Source organism: Emys orbicularis, chromosome 24, assembly GCF_028017835.1.
Source record: "Emys orbicularis isolate rEmyOrb1 chromosome 24, rEmyOrb1.hap1, whole genome shotgun sequence".
Lineage (NCBI taxonomy): Eukaryota > Metazoa > Chordata > Testudines > Emydidae > Emys > Emys orbicularis.
Window position 1 is genome coordinate 7,131,155 of NC_088706.1, and position 17,314 is coordinate 7,148,468.

The 17,314-nt window shown below is 50.5% G+C and overlaps 1 protein-coding gene across 1 annotated transcript in view; it reads left to right on the top strand.

Moving 5' to 3' along the window:
* The first annotated feature begins 591 nt into the window (after positions 1 to 591).
* ADAMTS10 (ADAM metallopeptidase with thrombospondin type 1 motif 10) overlaps positions 592 to 17,314 on the top strand; it is an 84,730-nt gene continuing 68,007 nt past the window's right edge. The window contains exons 1-2 of the mRNA XM_065422129.1: positions 592 to 712; positions 13,184 to 13,548. Coding sequence (XP_065278201.1) covers positions 592 to 712; positions 13,184 to 13,548 — 486 coding nt within the window. The remainder of the gene's footprint in view (positions 713 to 13,183; positions 13,549 to 17,314) is intronic.

The window sequence follows — 17,314 nt, forward strand, 5'->3', positions numbered from 1 at the left end:
ACCTCGGTATAGCTGAGCGTTCAGGCGGGTGGGTGCAAAGGGGGTACAGTGCCAGTCAGTCAGAAAGGCAGCCACTCTTCACTGGTGGAAATGATGACACAAGGGGCAGGATGCCGGAGAGCAGGCCCCTTGTCTAACGGGGCTTTAACATGCTAGAAAATGACGTGGTTCATCTAATTTATACTCTTCCCCCTGCCCACGCCCCTCTTTTCCTTTCCTTCTCTGACACGTTCACTCTTCCCTTCCTGCCCACTCTGCTTTCCCTAGCTTTCCCTGCCTTTTTCTCTCTCTCCCTTTTTCCCCCCTCCATTCCCTCTCTCCTTTACTCCGCTTCTCTTTCTCCCGCTCCCTCTCCTCACCCTCTCTTCCGCAGGGGCAATGCCACCGAGAGCCTTTGATTCTAATTAGCACATGTTGAAGCCATTACGCCGGCCCGGGTACAGCGCACTACAAAGATTCCATCGGCTTCGCTGCTTTGGGGAGAGCACGGAGAGGCTGAGGATGTCTGGGAAGGGACCAAGGACTCCTGTCTCTACATAAGCAGTGGCCCAAAGAGAGACATGTTGGGACAGAGCCCTTTAGGCTGGTACAATGCTCCCTGCGCTGAGACGAGCATCGCTAACCATGGCAACCGCTTGGAGGCTTCTGACGTGGACTCTCATCTTCACCACAGCTGCGTGCGACTCTCCCGGTTACAAATTCCACTCACAAGGTAGGGATTTCCCACGGGGGCGGGGAAGAGGGGCTGGAATTGTGTGCCGAGGGGGGCAGAATCCCTAATGCTGGCTCTAAGCTGGGAAACCCTGCGCGCTAGTCCTGCTGTGCTAGTCCAGTGATTCTCAACCAGGGGTACATGTACCCTGGGGGTACGCAGAGATCTTCCAGGGGGTCCATCAACTCATCTAGAGAACTGCCTCGTTTTACAACAGGCTACTAAAAAGCACTTGCGAAGTCCGTACAAACTAAAATTCCATACAGACAATGACTTGTTTGTACTGCTCTATGTATGAAATGTAAGTACAATATTTATATTCCAGTCCATTTATTTTATAATGAACGGGTAAAAATGAGAGAGTCAGCAATTCCTCAGTAATAGCCTGCTGTGACACTTGTATTTTTAGGTCGGATTTTGTAAGCAAGTAGATTTGAAGTGAGGTGCAACAGGGGGGTACACAAGACAAATCAGACTCCTGAAAGGGGGACAGTCGTCTGGAAAAGTTGAGAGCCGCTGTACTAGGGAACCCCTGGACCCACCCCTAAAGTAGGGGAACCCCTAGAACTGGCTCTGTTAGGCCTGTAGCCCAGTTATAGACCCCTGTCTTTCCGTGAAAAAGAGAGATGCTTTTGTTGTGGGATTTAATGCTCCTTGATTTTAGGCAGTGGTTAGCCGGCAAACCGATAAGGGCTGTATCAAGCCCCAGGATGACAGCTAGGAAGAGCAAGAGGTAACTGCCTGTTAGCAAGCGGGATGAGGAAGCTCGCATTGCACTTCTACTGGGATGCTCCACTCCACTGGAGTAAGAGCTTTATCGCGAAGAGCCTTATGAAAAGGGAGACGTGTGTGTATGTGCATATTGACACGTGTGTGTTTGCAGGCATTTCTCTGTGTGTGCATGTCTGTCTATGTCTGTACATGTAAAGGTCTGTGTCTGTGCAGATGGCTGCAATTGTGTGGGTGATTTTATGGGCTTGCGTGTGGGTGGGCGGGGTGTCCGTCTGTGTACTTTTGGGAACATGTGCGTGTCATCTGGTGGTGAATCTATGAATGCATTTCTGAGTTAGTGTGTGGTATTGCCGGCCGGTTGTGTCTGTCGGTCTGTATGCAGTGTGCATGGGTTTAGGTGAACTTGTGCAGGTGGTTGGATTATGCTAGGCTGACCAGATGTCCCGATTTTATAGGGACAATCCCGATTTTTGGGTCTTTTTCTTATATGGGCTCTTATTACCCCCCCACCCCTGTCCCGATTTTTCACATTTGCTGTCTGGTCATCCTAGATTATGCCCAGGGAATTGTGCGCACTCAGGGTGATGGGGCTAGCTGCAGTCGGGCTAAATTCAATGCTGTATTAAGGCCCCTTGCACACACGCCTAATGCCATCAGGCTGTGGTCTGCTTGTTACATAGAGTTCTAACGGAGAAAGGACAAAGCCACAAAACTATTCTGGGTTCTGAATACAGTCCGAGTGCCACATCTGTGCTCCAAATCCGTGGGACGGCCTCCTCTAGCTGCAGCCCGAGCAGGGGTAAACTAAGAGGTGACTGAAAGCAGAACCACCACCGACACTGTGCAGTTCAGAGTTTTATAGAGGCAGAAAAGACATTTAATCGGAAACAAACACGGTTCCTGGGGCTTTTAGCCAAAGGCTCTGGCAATTCCTCTTCTGAATGTTCTGGGCTTCTTCCATCAGTGAGTTCACACCTCGCTCCAGCTGCATTACCTTATTCACGGCACAAAATAAACGCCAGTGAAAACTTAACTACCCCACGCAGTTCTGCCAAAGCACCTCAGTCCTCACCTGGAACACTTGACCCCCCACTCAGTTCTGTCAATGCATCTCAGTCCAAATCTACAGTGCCCCCTGCTGCTCCAGTCCTGGGATCCGGTGCAGTTCATCCAGCGCACCCGGGGCCGGCCCACAGCATTTTGGCACCTGAGGCGGGGAGCTCAAATGAGGCCCCCCTCGCTTGGGCCAAAACTTTGAAAGGTCTCAATTCTGCCTTCTTCCTGTTCTACTCCTCTCATGGTACTGCTCTGCTACCTATCCCAATCAAGGAGAACGAACAACTTAAAATGCGTTGTTCAGAGGGGGGATAGCTCAGTGGTTTGAGCATTGGCCTGCTAAACCCAGGATTGTGAGCTCAATCCTTGAGGGGGCCACTTAGGGATCTGGGGCAAAATCAGTACTTGGTCCTGCTAGTGAAGGCAGGGGGCTGGACTTGATGACCTTTCAGGGTCCCTTCCAGTTCTATGAGATAGTTATGTCTCCATATATTTTTTATTTATTTAAAAATTTTAAGTAACACTTACATTTGCTGTTCAGGTATTTGAAAGTTAACTTTTCTTGTCTGCATAAGCAGCAAAGAGTCCTGTGGCACCTTATAGACTAACAGACGTATTGGAGCATGAGCTTTCGTGGGTGAATACCCACTTCTTTGGATGCATTCACCCACGAAAGCTCATGCTCCAATACGTCTGTTAGTCTATAAGGTGCCACAGGACTCTTTGCTGCTTTTACAGATCCAGACTAACACGGCTACCCCTTCGATACTTGACACCTTGTCTGCATAGTAAACACTGGCATTTTTATCTGTTTGAATAATCAAAGTGGTGCTTTCCGTGCCTTCTTGGTTGCAAAGATTTGAACTGCTTCCTGAAGGTCCACAGCCTGGGCCAGCTCATGCTCTACTGAGATGGTTGCAAGGCCGACCAGCCTCTCCTGTGTCATTGTGGAGCGTAGATGTGTTTTTATTAACTTCAGCTTGGAGAAGCTGCGTTCTCCATTGGCAACTGTTACAGGAAGTGTTAGAAGTATGCGCAGAGCAACAAAAGCATTTGGAAAGAGGGTGGTCATCTTATTTGTGCACGTATATTCCAGAACAGCCTTTGGAGTTGATCCTGCTGAAATGTATCTTGAAAGGGCTTTCAGTTCATCACCTAAATCACTCACATCAATATCGCGCATGTCATCATGTGTCAACACTGTCTCTAGTATCAGGGGGTAGCCGTGTTAGTCTGTATCTACAAAAACAACAAGGAGTCTGGTGGCACCTTAAAGACTAACAGATTTATTTGGGCATAAGCTTTCGTGGGTAAAAACCTCACTTCTTCGGCATTGCTGGTGTAGGTCTTCTTCAGGTATAGTGAGGAGTTTTGCAATATCATACAACATCCCAAATATACTGCTGTGTTCCTTGAGCTGCATGAAACGTTCTTCAACTGACTGAATTGCACAATCTAGCACATGGTTAAAGAATTCAACTTTGAATTGTTGTTTGGGATCTCTTATGGGATTATCCTGTGCCTTGTAATCAAAATGTCGTCTTCTTCGGTGACTCTTGTATTCTTGAATGGGTGGGAAAATAGCTTCAGTGTGAAGTTCCTCTGCCAACTTCTGTGCACTCTTCAGAACGTTTTGAAATCCCTCATCTGACCGGTAAGACTGTAGGTATGACTTTGCTTTGTCCAGTTGTTCCATTGCTCCAGATATATCAAGGTCAACACCTTGGAGTCTCTTGCTTACAACATTTATTTCAAACAGTATGTCATGCCACCACACTAAGCCACACAGAAATTTGAAGTTATGTATGTTTCTAGTGAGTCCATTTCCCTCTGCCACTGTTCTCCCACGAACAGTTCCTGTCATAGCATTATCCTCCATAATGGCAACTATAGCATCATCTATCTGCCCATTTGTCAGGAGAGACTTTGGTACCTTGTAAGAAGGAAACACGGATAGTGACCTGGCTGGAGGGTCAAGTCATGAAGAGGAGACTGCAGCGCCCGGAGAGAAAGAGGGGCCCCAGAGAGACAGAAAGAGTGAGAGCGGCAGCAGGGGAAGGCAGCAAGCTGCAGAAGGGGGCCTCAGGCCTGGAAAGAGCTAACCCCAGAGCAGCCAGGCAGAGGCACCACCTGCAATGACACTCCCCATTTGGCAGATGTGGAAACTGAGGCACAGAGCAATTAAAAACCAACATTTGCAGAAGCCTGTGTGATGTGTCCAAGGCTGCTCAGTTAGTTAGCATCCAAGTAGGATTAGAACTCAGGACTTCTTGGCTCAGGATTGTGTGTTTTTCTAAAAGATGTGCTCTAGTTTAAGCAGGAGTTATTTCTGAGCAGTTCTCTGGCCAGTGTTACACATGGGGTCAGACTAGATGATCAGATTGGGCCCTTCTGGCCGTGGAATCTATAATATCCCTGTGCTCCAGTCACTAGAGCACACTGCCTTTTATTATAGGTGGGACCCCCGTGTAAATGCATTTAGCCTGCACTCTCAATTGTGGAACATTATTCTGGTATGATTTTGCTGTGCTAGGCATGGTGCCAGAGCAGTAATCTGATATGATCCTGGTTTAGAGCAATCCAAGCTGCTGCCCATATGGTGAGGAAGGGAAAATTCATGGGCTAGACGTCCACCAATTTATGGTACCACGGACAGTTCCTGTCACTTCTGCAAACTAGAGGTGGATTGGGGGGCCCAGCTGTTCAGATGCAATCCAACCCATCAGTGGAGGTGTGTAGATCAATGTCTGTCAAAGGGAGCCAGAATATGATGGGAATAGGCACTATGTTACTTCCGTGTTTGTCACCCCTGTGACTGCTACTGGAATGCTGTGTGCAGTTCCGGTGTCCACGATTCAAAAAGGATGTTGCTGAATTGGGAAGGGTTCAGAGAAGAGCCACAAAAATTATTAAAGGCCTGGAAAACCTGCCTTATGATGATAGACTCAAGGAACTCCATCTATTTAGCTTCTCAAACAGAAGGTTAAGGGGTAACTTGATCCCAGTCTCTTAGTACCTACACACAATGAACATTCTAGCAGACAAAGGTATAACGCGATCTGATGGCTAGAAGTTGAAGGTAGACACATTCAGGAATAGATCATTTATGGACAGACTAGAGAGGAGTGAGGTGAGAAGCAGGGAGGCCAGGATCGGGGACTGCAGTAGTCAGGGTGTGAGGTGGTGAAAGCCGTTCTGTGGGAGTGTGGAGAAATGGAAGCCCCAGAGACAGAAATGGCAGGATTTAGTGGCAGTGTTGGTGTGAGCAGAGGAAAATATAAAGCAGTGGGAGATGACTTGAGAGACATCACATGCACAGATGAACACGATATGTTGGGGAAGAGTCAACACAACTTTTGAAAAGGGAAATCATGCCTCACCAGTCTATTAGAATTCTTAGATAGAGTCAACAAGCATGTGTACACGGGTGATCCAGTGGATATGATGTACTTGGACTTTCAGAAAGCCTTTGGCAAGGTCCCACGCCAAAGCCTCTTAAGCAAAGTAACCAGTCATGGGATAAGAGGGAAGGATCTCTCATGGATCAATAACTGGCTAAAAGATAAGAAAGAAAGGGGTAGGAACAAATGGTCAGTTTTCACAATCGAGAGAGATAAATAGTGCTGTCCCTCCAGGATCTGTACTGGGACCAGTGCTTTTCACCATATTCATAAATGATCTGGAAAATGAGGTGAACAGTGAGGTGGCAAAATGTACAATGACACAGAACTCCTGAAGAGAATTAAGTCCAAAGCTGATTGCAAAGAGTTACAAAGGGATTTCACTAACCTGGGTGATGGGACAACAAATTGGCAGATGAAATTCAGTGTTGACAAATGCAAAGTAATGCGCATTGGAAAATATAATCCCCACTACACGTACAAAATGATGGGGTCTAAATTAGTTGTTATCACTCAAGAAAGAGATCTTGGAGTGAACATGGCTAGATCTGTGAAAATATCTGCTCAATGTGCAGCGGCAGTCTAAAAAGCTGACAGAATGTTAGAGACCATTAGGAAAAGGATGAATAAGACAGAAAATATCATAATGTCACTATATAAATCCATGGTACGCCCACACCTTGAATATTGTGTCTAGCTCTGGTTGTCCCATCTCAAAAAAGGTCTATTAGAATTGGAAAAGAGGCAAAGAAGGGCAACAAAAATGATTAAGGGTATGGAACCACTTCCATAAGAGGAGAGATTAAAAAGACTGGGACAGTTCAGTTTAGAAAAGAGGCAACTAAGGGGGGAATCTGAGAGAGGTCTATAAAATCATGACTGGTGTGGAGAAAGTAAATAAGGAAGTATTATTTACCCCTTCACATAACACAAGAATATGGGGTCACCCAATTAAATTAATAGGCAGCTGGTTTAAAATAAATAAAAGGAAGTATTTCTTCACACAGCACACAGTCAACCTGTGGAACTCCTTGCCAGGGGATGTTGTGAAGGCCAAAAGTATAACTGGGTTCAAAAAAGAACTACATAAGTTCCTGGAGGATAGGTCCATCGATGGCTATTAGCCAGGATGGGCCGGGACACAGCACCATGCTCTGGGTGGCCCTAAACCTCCGACTGCCAGATGCTGGGCCTGGACGACAGAGGATGGATCACTTGATAATTGCTGTTTTGTTCGTTCCTCTGAAGCACCTGGCACCGGCCATGTCAGAAGACTGGATACTGGGCTAGCTGGACCATTGGTCTGACCCAGTACTGCCATTCTGTGTAGCCGAGCTGACTCAAGGCATGGGGTCCCAGACCAGCCTAAGCTTTGGGGGCCGGAGAGCATTTTTCTCGCCCATCCATTATGAAATGTGTGAATGGGCTGCTGCCGGGGCTTGTCTCTGCTGTGGTAACAAGGCCAGGGAAGCTGTGGCTTCCTTTAATCCCATAATCCCAGGCGACCATGCGGCGGTACGAGGTGCAGGAACTGAGATGAAGTCCTGGGCTCTCTGGAACGAAGGACACCACTTGGTAGGGAGCTCCTTCCTGCCTCCCCCTTCCCCTGCCACGCTCCCTCTCTTCCCCTCCTGAGGCCGCCTTGGCTCCCTCTTTCCAGCCCCCCTTCACCTCTTTCCGTCTCCTCCTTGCTGTCTCCCTTTCTCCCCGACACTCCCACTCTGTGTCTGCTGCTTCCTCTCTGTCCCCGTCCCTGCACCCCCTCACGCTCCCTTGCAGATGCATTTCCCCTCCCTAGGTCGGAGAGGAAACCTAGAATGGGGTCTGAGCATGTTCCTGCAGTCCAGCCCGAACATCTCAGCAGGTTCTGTTCCCCCAGGGCTTAGTATGGTCTCTCTCTAGTAATGCTGTCGCTGCTAGAGAGCTTGCGGGAAACAGCAGGCACCTTATCACCTGTGCAAACCCCTTTGGTACAGATGGGCACAATTCTACGGATGTCACGCCAAGGTCTATTAATACAGCCTGAGTGGCTGCAAGGAGAGAGAGAACAGGACTGGATTTTCTGGAAGGAACGGGGCTGGCTAAGGGCCAGACAAGCTAGTTCTCCTGCAACGCTGGGCAACAGAAGTGGAGGGGCCCAGTAATGCCAATGGGTGGGGGAGCCTCCGTAGTCCCCCAGGATGGGAGGGAACAGGGGAGCCCCTGTACTGGAGCAGGGAAGGAAAGTGGGGGAGCACCTGCAGTGAAGCAGGCCGGGGGAGCAGGGGAGCCCCTGTACTGGAGCAGGGTAGGGGGAGCCCCCGTAATACTCTAGGGAAGGGAGCAGCACAGGAGCAGGGCCCAGGGGCAGATGTATCCAGAGTTGCGAAACCATTTTCCAACAGAAGTGCAGTCTGTGAATTGACAATACCCCTTTAAGATCGAGCACCCGACAGCTGATCACTATTAAGCAGGGCTAGATTCCAACCGGTGGCCTACAGCAGAGAGGCTCTGTGGCCGATTCCCAGCCCCCAGCGTTCTCCAGCCCTCGTTCACGGGGAGCTTTTGGCTTGGATTGGATTGCCTTGCTGGGTGTGAGCTTGTCGGACCAGCCCATGAAATCAGTTCTCTCCCAGGAATTGGGGGGCAGGTGGAGATCCCTCTCCTGACACCTGCCAGTTCCACTTCTGTCGCTGTGTGAATCTCGGGGATATAAGAGTAACTTTGCCCCTCTTCTAGCTGAGGATCTCAAAGCACTTCCCACACATTAATAAATCCTCATAGCCCCCTCTCAGGCAGGCTGTCATTTTATCCCCACTTTACAGGCTGATAGATAGAACCTCTCTCTGTGTGTCTGTCTGTCTGTCTTCGGTACATTAGATTGTAAGCCGTTCGGGGCAGGGCTGTCCTTTTGTTCTGTGTTTGTACAACAATTAGCGCAGTGTGTGCTGGTCTTTGACGGCCTCCTAGACGCAATAGTAATACATACCCCCCTATCTAACCACCTCACAATCTTTAATGTAGTTATCCTCACAACCCTCCTGCAAGGTAGAGCGATGCTATTATCCCTATTTTATTAATAGGAAACTGAGGCACAGTGAGGCTAAGTGACTTGCCCGTGGTCACCCAGGGAGTCTGTGTCGAACCAGGGACTTGAAGCTGGCTCTCTCACAGCCTAAGCTAATGCTTTAGCCACTGGACAATGCCACCTCTCTGTTCTGGGATTAGCTGCACACAAGTCGGTGGCAGAGAGCCCAGCTCCTGGCTCCCAGCCCCCTGCTCTCACCACTGGATGCACAAGCTCCATTCCTAGTCAGGCTTCCTTCTGCCCATGTGGCAGGCTGGAGAGGACAGAAAGAAAAACAAAATGCTTCCGGTAGCAGCAGATTTTTCCAGGCTTCCAGTCATTCCTTAAGTGGAAATCGCTTTTCCTGTTTGCCCGGCTGCATCGCACCAGATGTGGTCTGATGTGGGGGAAGCCGAGGCAGAAGGAATGAAAATAAAACCATCGCTTCTGGTTGGTCAGGCCAAGGAATAGGTGCCAGAGGTGTTTATGGTTTGGAAGGTCCGGACGTAACCCCTAGACCCAGCCAGTAGGAAGGATTGCTCCATTAGCAGTAGCCGAAGAAACCACTCTGTCAAGATCCCACGCTGCATTAGAAAATGCATTAGAAGGAAAGTAAACGTTCCAGAGCTGGGCATGTGGTGACAGCGTAATTTGGAGTCCAGATTTATGATGGCTTTGAAGATGGGCATTGTGGAGCCAGGCAAAATGCAGCCACCTCAGGGCAGCCTGGCTTCTCCCCGGTTGCTTAGAAAACAACAAGAAAAAGGATGCAAACCGTACACCAAGTCCCTTGGACAAAATGGGCAGGTGAGTCCAATAGGGTAGAACTTCTCCTGATCCATGCCATGAATAGCTCATGCTTCAGGGCATAAGTCAGCCTCTAGCTACTGGGGGTTAGGAGGACATGCCCTGCAGGTAGATTACCCCGTGACTGGATACTGGGCTCGCTATAGCTTAGGTATGAACCACTCTGGCAATTCCTGTGATGGTTTGCTAGTTGCACAGGAACTTTCTCTAGAGCAGTGTTTTCCAAACTGGGGGTCATACTGCAGAGGGGGCTGGCGGGGGCTCATGAAACATGAAAGAGCATCAGGAGGTCACGAGACGTGCGTGCTGCATTGCGAGGGGCAGCTGCTTGCCCCGCCCCAACTGTCCGGCACCGCCTGGCTGTGCCACGCGTGGGTTGGCACCGCAAGGTGACGGCAGCCAGCAGGGATGGGGCTTGTAGCCACTGCTATGCCAACCTCTTGAGCAGGGGGAGGGGAGCCCACCTAAGCCAAGCCCAAGGGGGTCAGAAGACAACCTGGCCCAACTAGGGCGATTCGTTGGATGGGAATAAGGGGAAACCGTGTGAAAAATCCGGGACAACATTTCATTTTAAGGGACGTTTTAGGGGAACCCCATTTCCCTGAGCACAGTATGGATTTGTCACTCAAATGTACATTTCTACTGCCCTCAAGTACATCATGCAATTATCATACGCTTCACTTTCATCTTTAGAATGGAATCCGTCATGATCAGTTTTGATACATTTCAATACATCTTAAAATAAGGGACTAGTGGTTAACCTAGATGCAACCCGAACCCAACATGCGTAGTCTGGTCCCACTGAGTCCCGGTGGGGTTGCGGGGCTCTCTCGCAGACCCTGGGGCCTGGTTAACACAGGTGAGCCCAGAGGGGGTCGTGGCATTGAAAAGTTTGGGAACCACGGCACTAAAAGTTACATGGAGCCAATCTCTTTGATGGAGAAAGGTGTCGTGTTCCCCTACAAGTGCAGTCAGACGTCTAGGACTGGGACCTTGTTAGATCACATATGCTAAGTGGGGTTGGACTGTTTTCAGAGACTGAAGCAGCGGAGGAGGAGGTGATAGAAGAAGTTGATAAGTTAAAGTGCAACAAGTGGCTGAAGTGGCAGAAATGCCTAGTGGGGTGGGTACTGGCTGGGGTAGGTTCTATTCTTGATTGTGCCACTAGCCTGTTGTGTGATCTTGAACTCCGATTTCCCTCCCCTTTGTCTCTCTTATTTTGATTGTAAGATTTTCAAGGCAGGGACTCTGAACAGGGTTTTGAAACATGCCTATCACAACAGGGTCCTGGTCTCTCTTGGTGCTACCATCACATAAATGATGATAATAATAATTAATAGCAATGAGTCATCAGGACCAGATGGTACATCCCAAAGTTCTGAAGGAACCTGACTGCTGAGCTGAGTTGCTAACAAAAAAGCACAATCACTTATCAAAATCGATGGCTATGCTGAACGACTAGCACAACTACTGTCCCCCTTTCAGGAGTCTGATTTGTCTTGTGTACCCCCAAGTTACAGCTTGCTTACAAACGACTTGCTTCCAAAATCAGGCATAAAAAGACATACGTGTCACAGCACGCTATTACTGAAAAAAATGGCTGACTTTCACATTTTTACCATAGAATTATAAAATAAATCAATTGGAATATAAATATTGTACTTACATTTCAGTGAATAGTATATAGAGCAGTATAAACAAGTCATTGTCTGTATGAAATTTTAGTTTGTACTGACTTCGCTAGTGCTTTTTAAGTAGTCTGTTGTAAAATAAGGCAAAGATCTGGAGTTGTCTTCCAGGGGGTCCATCCTCTGCCTACCCCCAGGGATATGTATACCCCTGGTTGAGAACCACTGGACTAGAAGGTAGTTATTGTCATATCTATCCTTTAAAAGTTGATCATGGAAATGGCAGAGTAGCACTCTTTTCTTCAGTACCAGGCTGTAGACAGTCAATGATTGTTTGGTCAAGGAGTGTGTTTCCTTTCCTCTTCTCAACATAATGCTCTGGGTTTATGACTTCATTCACTAAACCATTAGTGCACCCTCTGTGCTTTAGTGCACAGTTGTGAGACCTTCCCTCTAGGACAGTAATTCTCAGCGTTTACTGTTCTGGGACCCCCTTTCCCATCCCCGGACCCCTGTTCCATCTAGCAGGGAACCCCGGCCCATACAGCAATATGGGAAAGGCAGCAGGGTGATCGCAATCCCTTGACACCTTTTTGCAAGCCCAGAGCCCAAGGAGATGAACCCCTGATCTAAGAATTTCAGAAATAAATAGCTGTAATTTGCCAAAAGAGCATGTGGCTCTCTCCAAGTGCAGCACACTCAAATGAGTTAATCCTAGAAGACAGATGGGGAAAAGCCCTCTATGGTCCTTCAGTCCATCCCCTGGCCAGAGCATAGGAGGTTCCTCACAGCGGGCCTTTGTTCAGTCTAGTTTAAATCACGCAAACAATCAGGCTTCCATCCTTGCCCTGGGGAGACTGCTCTGCCGGCTAATACAACTGAACTGTAAGGAAAATTGGCCCAGTTTCCTTTGCTCGGTTTTAGCCTCTTGTTCCTAAGGTTTGTTGCTCCCCCTCTGGTATTTACACCTTTCAGGAGCTTGTAAATAGTCGTCGCCTTCTTCCAGCCTCGTGGTCGCTGTCTGGATTAGCTCTGCCTAGTTAGTGCTTTTTCTCTCTCCTTGCCAATCAATCCTCCCGGTCTGCCTTCAGCTTTCCAGCTTACCTGGCTCCCATTCCTGTGGTGTCTGAATACCTGGCAATTTGTAACATATTTACCCTCACGGTGCCCCTCTGATGTAGGGAATTGTCCCCATTTTAGAGATGAGAAACTGAGGCATAGAGAGACTAAGTGACTTGTACACAGTAGCACTGACTTCGGTATAACTTAAGTCGCTCAGGGGTGTGGAAAAGCCACCCCCCGAGCGACGTAAGTTACTCCGACCTAAGCGCCGGTGTGGACAGCGCAACGTCGGCAGGAGAAGCTCTCCCACTGACAGAGCTACCGTAGCTCGGGGAGGTGGAGTCATGATGCCGAGGGGAGAGAGCTCACCCGTCAGCATACAGCGCCTGCGCTGGCAGCAGCTACATCGGCACTGGTGCAGCGATTCTAGTGTAGAGGAGCCCGAAGTGACTTGCCCAAGGTCTCTCAGGAGTCTGTGGCAGAGCAGGGGATTCAGGTATCCTGCGTTTCAGGCTTGTGCCCTAACCACTCAACCATCCTTCCTGCCACCACTGGGCCATCCTGGGTGCAGTACTCTAGCTGCAATCTTACCAAAGCTCTATAGAGAAGGATGGTCCTCTCCCTGCTTTTGACATGCCCCTGCAGCTGAGAATTGCGTTGGCTTTTACTATGCCCCGGGTCTCCTGGCCTCCCTGTCTCTCCAGAACGTGACTGTCACTGCGTTTGCTTTGCCCTCCAGAGGAGTTCCTCTCCAGCCTCGATCACTATGAAATCGCTTTCCCCATCCAAGTGGACCAAAACGGGGACTTCCTCACCTTCGACATGAGAAGCCAGCTGAAGCGGCGCTCCCGACGCAGCCTGGGCTCCCTGTCCTACGAGGCCGCTGAGCGGCGGGTCTTCTACAAGGTCTCCGCCCACCGCACCCAGTTCCTCCTCAACCTGACCCTGCACTCCAACCTGCTGGCCGAGCACTTCACGGTGGAGTACTGGAAGCGGGACGGGGTGGACTGGCAGCACGACTTCCACGAGGACTGCCACTACGCGGGCCACTTGCAAGATCAGTACCTGAACTCCAAAGTCGCCATCAGCAACTGCAACGGACTGGTGAGCTTCCAAAGGGATCGTAAGACAGGCCCTCCCGGTTTGCCCAGCCAAGGGCGGTAACAATAATTAGGGCTGCCCATAAAATGAAGTAGATTGCAGCTTCCCTGATCTTCGTTACAGAGGTGCAACCTACTAAGGTGACTGGTCCCAGCATTCAGTGCTTCGTTGTGATATGCATGGCCAAGCGGGCAGAGCTGAGATGGGACATTGCATGCTGGGATCCATCGTCTCCATTGGCCGTAACTCACTCTCTTAAAGCTGAGGGTGACCAAAAGCTAGTCGAAGTCCCATGGAAGCCAGTCAGTTTCCATTGACATCAATTGGCCTGGGATAGGGAGGATAGGGAGGGGGCAGGACTCTCAGAGACAAGCCCTCAGAAAGTAAGATGCTTATCCAGACCTGTGTAGTTAATAAATTGTCCTTAGACATTGCCACCCAGTTGTGTTTAAACTGCTGGGGAAAAAGAATTGCCTAGTGATGCCAGACAGCTGGATTGCAAACCTTGCATCGCTCTGCCCTGGCAACGCCTTAATGAGAGATGAGGTAGTGCTGTCACATTGTGACATTAACCTTGCCAGGCGGGGATGCAGTGTGTCGTCTGAGTCACAGAGAGGATATATTGTGCTTATGCTGTGAGACTGTCCAGTATCCCTAGTGCCTCCTGCATGGACGAGGGCGGAGTCCAGCGTCTCACTGGTCACATTAGCATTTACTTTGTCACCTTCTGCTTCCCCTTGATGGCAGGTGTGGTATCTCTGGGGCTTCCCCATACATGGGGCTTGGTGCTGCCTCCAGAGAATAGCTTGCCAAGTATGATACCCTGTTGCCCCCCAGAGAGAGGGATGGAGCAAACATACTCCGTAGTGGGGTAAACATACATAGGAAATGAGTCGGTGGGCCAGATCCTCCTTTATGCCAAGGCCCTTCGGGCAGTGTAAAAGGGCATTAACATGGACATGAATTTACACCGCTTTTAATGCAGCTTTACGTTGCCATTGAAAAGGCCCTAATGTAATGAGAATCTGGCTTGTTATGTCAGGGATCCTTTTACCATGTTTCCATCCCACCCCCGGCACCAGGATGCAGCCTGGATCCTTTCCCCCTCCCCAGATTGCTGTGTCAGAGCAGGCTCTCCATGCATCTGAGGGAAAGCGCTCCAGTGATGTCCTAGTGGATTTACTGGGACTCAGAGGGTGAGCTGTGGGTGCATTGGGCACTGCTGGCTCATAAGGGATCTGGTATCAATGCCTTTCCCACTGCGGCCCACACATCCCAGGACACCTGATGGCCAGACAGTACTTTGACCAAGCCCAGAACATCCCAGGGGAATGGACGGGGGATGGAGAGATCCCGATGACAGACGAACGCCCAACCCCACTTGGGAGGGTGCAACAGGGCAGGAAATAAACCCTCTGCAAGCCCAGAAATCTCCCCATTACCTGAGCGAAGTCCCGCTGTCCTGGGGAGCTTATGGACATTAGTGGGGGGGATGGGGAAAGGGAGTCCAGGTGCTTTGGTGGGGGGAGTCTGGCAACGTCCAAGCTGCGCCCAGCCACCTCACAGGGCAGCCTTCTGGGGAGCTGACCCCATCAGGCACCGAACCCCCCCATCACCCCCTCACTCGGCCGTCGTGCTTTCTCCCCTGGGTCCTCAGAGTGCAGGCAGCTAGGGCTGCTTGGGACAGGAAACAGGATCCTAGATGCAGGGCCGGCTCCAGGCACCAGCGAAGGAAGCAGGTGCTTGGGGCGGCCAATACAAAGGGGCGGCAGCGGCACTCCGTCCGCTATTGGGGCGGCACGTCTGGTTCTTCGGCGGGAATTCGGTGGCGGGTCCCTCAGTCCCTCCCTTTCTCTTTGAGCTGCCGCCGAAGTGCCGCCGAAGAGGAAGAGAGGGAGTGAAGGACCCGCTGCCGAAGAATGGAGCGGTGCGATTGAGCTGCCGCCGATCGGCTTTTTTTTTTTTTTTCCCGCCGCTTGGGGTGGCAGAAAACCTGGAGCCAGCCCTGCCTAGATGCCAAGAGCATCTCCCCCTTCCCACTCTGCTGTCTCTCCTCACTGAACAGAACTGTCCAATTGTCACTCCCAACCGCCCCAGCACCCCCAACTGCCAGGGCACCCTCAGACCCCAGCATTCCACCCGCAGCCCCCCAGTCACCCGTCACCACCCCGACACCCTCAGACCCCAGCATTCCACCCGCAGCCCCCCAGTCACCCGTCACCACCCCGACACCCTCAGACCCCAGCATTCCACCCAGCAGCCCCCCAGTCACCCGTCACCACCCCGACACCCTCAGACCCCAGCATTCCACCCGGCAGCCCCCCAGTCACCCGTCACCACCCCGACACTCTCAGACCCCAGCATTCCACCTGGCAGCCCCCCAGTCACTCGTCACCACCCTGACACCCTCAGACCCCAGCATTCCACATGGCAGCCCCCCAGTCACCCCCAACCACTCTGACACCTTCACACCCCAGCCACCCCCAACTGCCAAGGCACCCTCAGACCCCAGCATTCCACTCCCAGTCACTCGTCACCACCCCGACACCCTCAGACCCCAGCATTCCACATGGCAGCCCCCCAGTCACCCCCAACCACTCTGACACCTTCACACCCCAGCCACCCCCAACTGCCAGGGCACCCTCAGACCCCAGCATTCCACCCAGCAGTCCCTCAGCCACCACCAATTGCCAGGGCACCTCAAGCCCCAACATTTCACTCAGCAGCCACCCACACAACCCCAAACCTCTTCCCCTTCCATCTCTCTTGCTCTGTTTTCCTCTCTCTCACCTGCTACCTCTGTCTCCAGTAAAATACAGATGGAAAAGACCTATTAGTTCATCCAGACCCTGTCCCAGGGGCCAGTGCAGGATTGTTCCTTATGGCCGACATGCCCCATGCCAGGTACATCCTCTGACTTCCTGCACCCATTCACACGGAGCAAAGTTGAGAGGGGATGTAAAGTGGGCTGTATGTTAGATGTTGCTAAGTGGTGCCAGTTGGCGTACGTTGGTGTAAATTGTACATGAAGGAGGTAGAAGCTGGATGGGTGTTGCAGGAAAAGCAACTGACATGAGGAGAGAGGGTGAGAAGGGGTAACGTAAATCAGACCATCCCTTGTTCTCTGAATTTCCTGCTACTCCTCCACATTGCACCCACCACTGCCTCAGCATGTAAGTTACACCAGCTCACACCCACTTAATGATGTATAGCTCACACCTTATGTCACTTCTGAGTTTGGCCCACTGATAATTACATAGATACACATTGACTCATATTGCTAGCTACCTGTGCATACACACACACACACTCTCTACCCTGATATCTAAACACACCCTGAGACATCTACACTACACTCACAATCACAATCATCTGAACACACATGCAGATCTGAACACATCTATCTCCTGTATCCATTGCTATCCACAAATGCGCACACATCCCAGGACTGAGAGCTGCCTCATGCAATGTGCTCTTTGCTACACTTCATTTTGAACAGAATAAAAGTCACCGAGGCTTAAGTTGTCGGAAGCGAAGGGCAGAATGGTCAGGATTCCAAAACTTGCACAGGCTGTTAGCTGCCAGCAAGGCAAGGCCGCCAACAAGCCTGCAACGAAAAACAGCTGGAGGCGGCAGAAAGCAGGCCCAGCAGCTCTCTCTGCCTGGGCCCTAAAGGGGAACTGAAAACCTTGCATTACACAAAGCAATATTTCAATCCACTGGCTGTTTGGGATCCCCGAGACCCAGGTGCCTGGGAGCACCACAGATA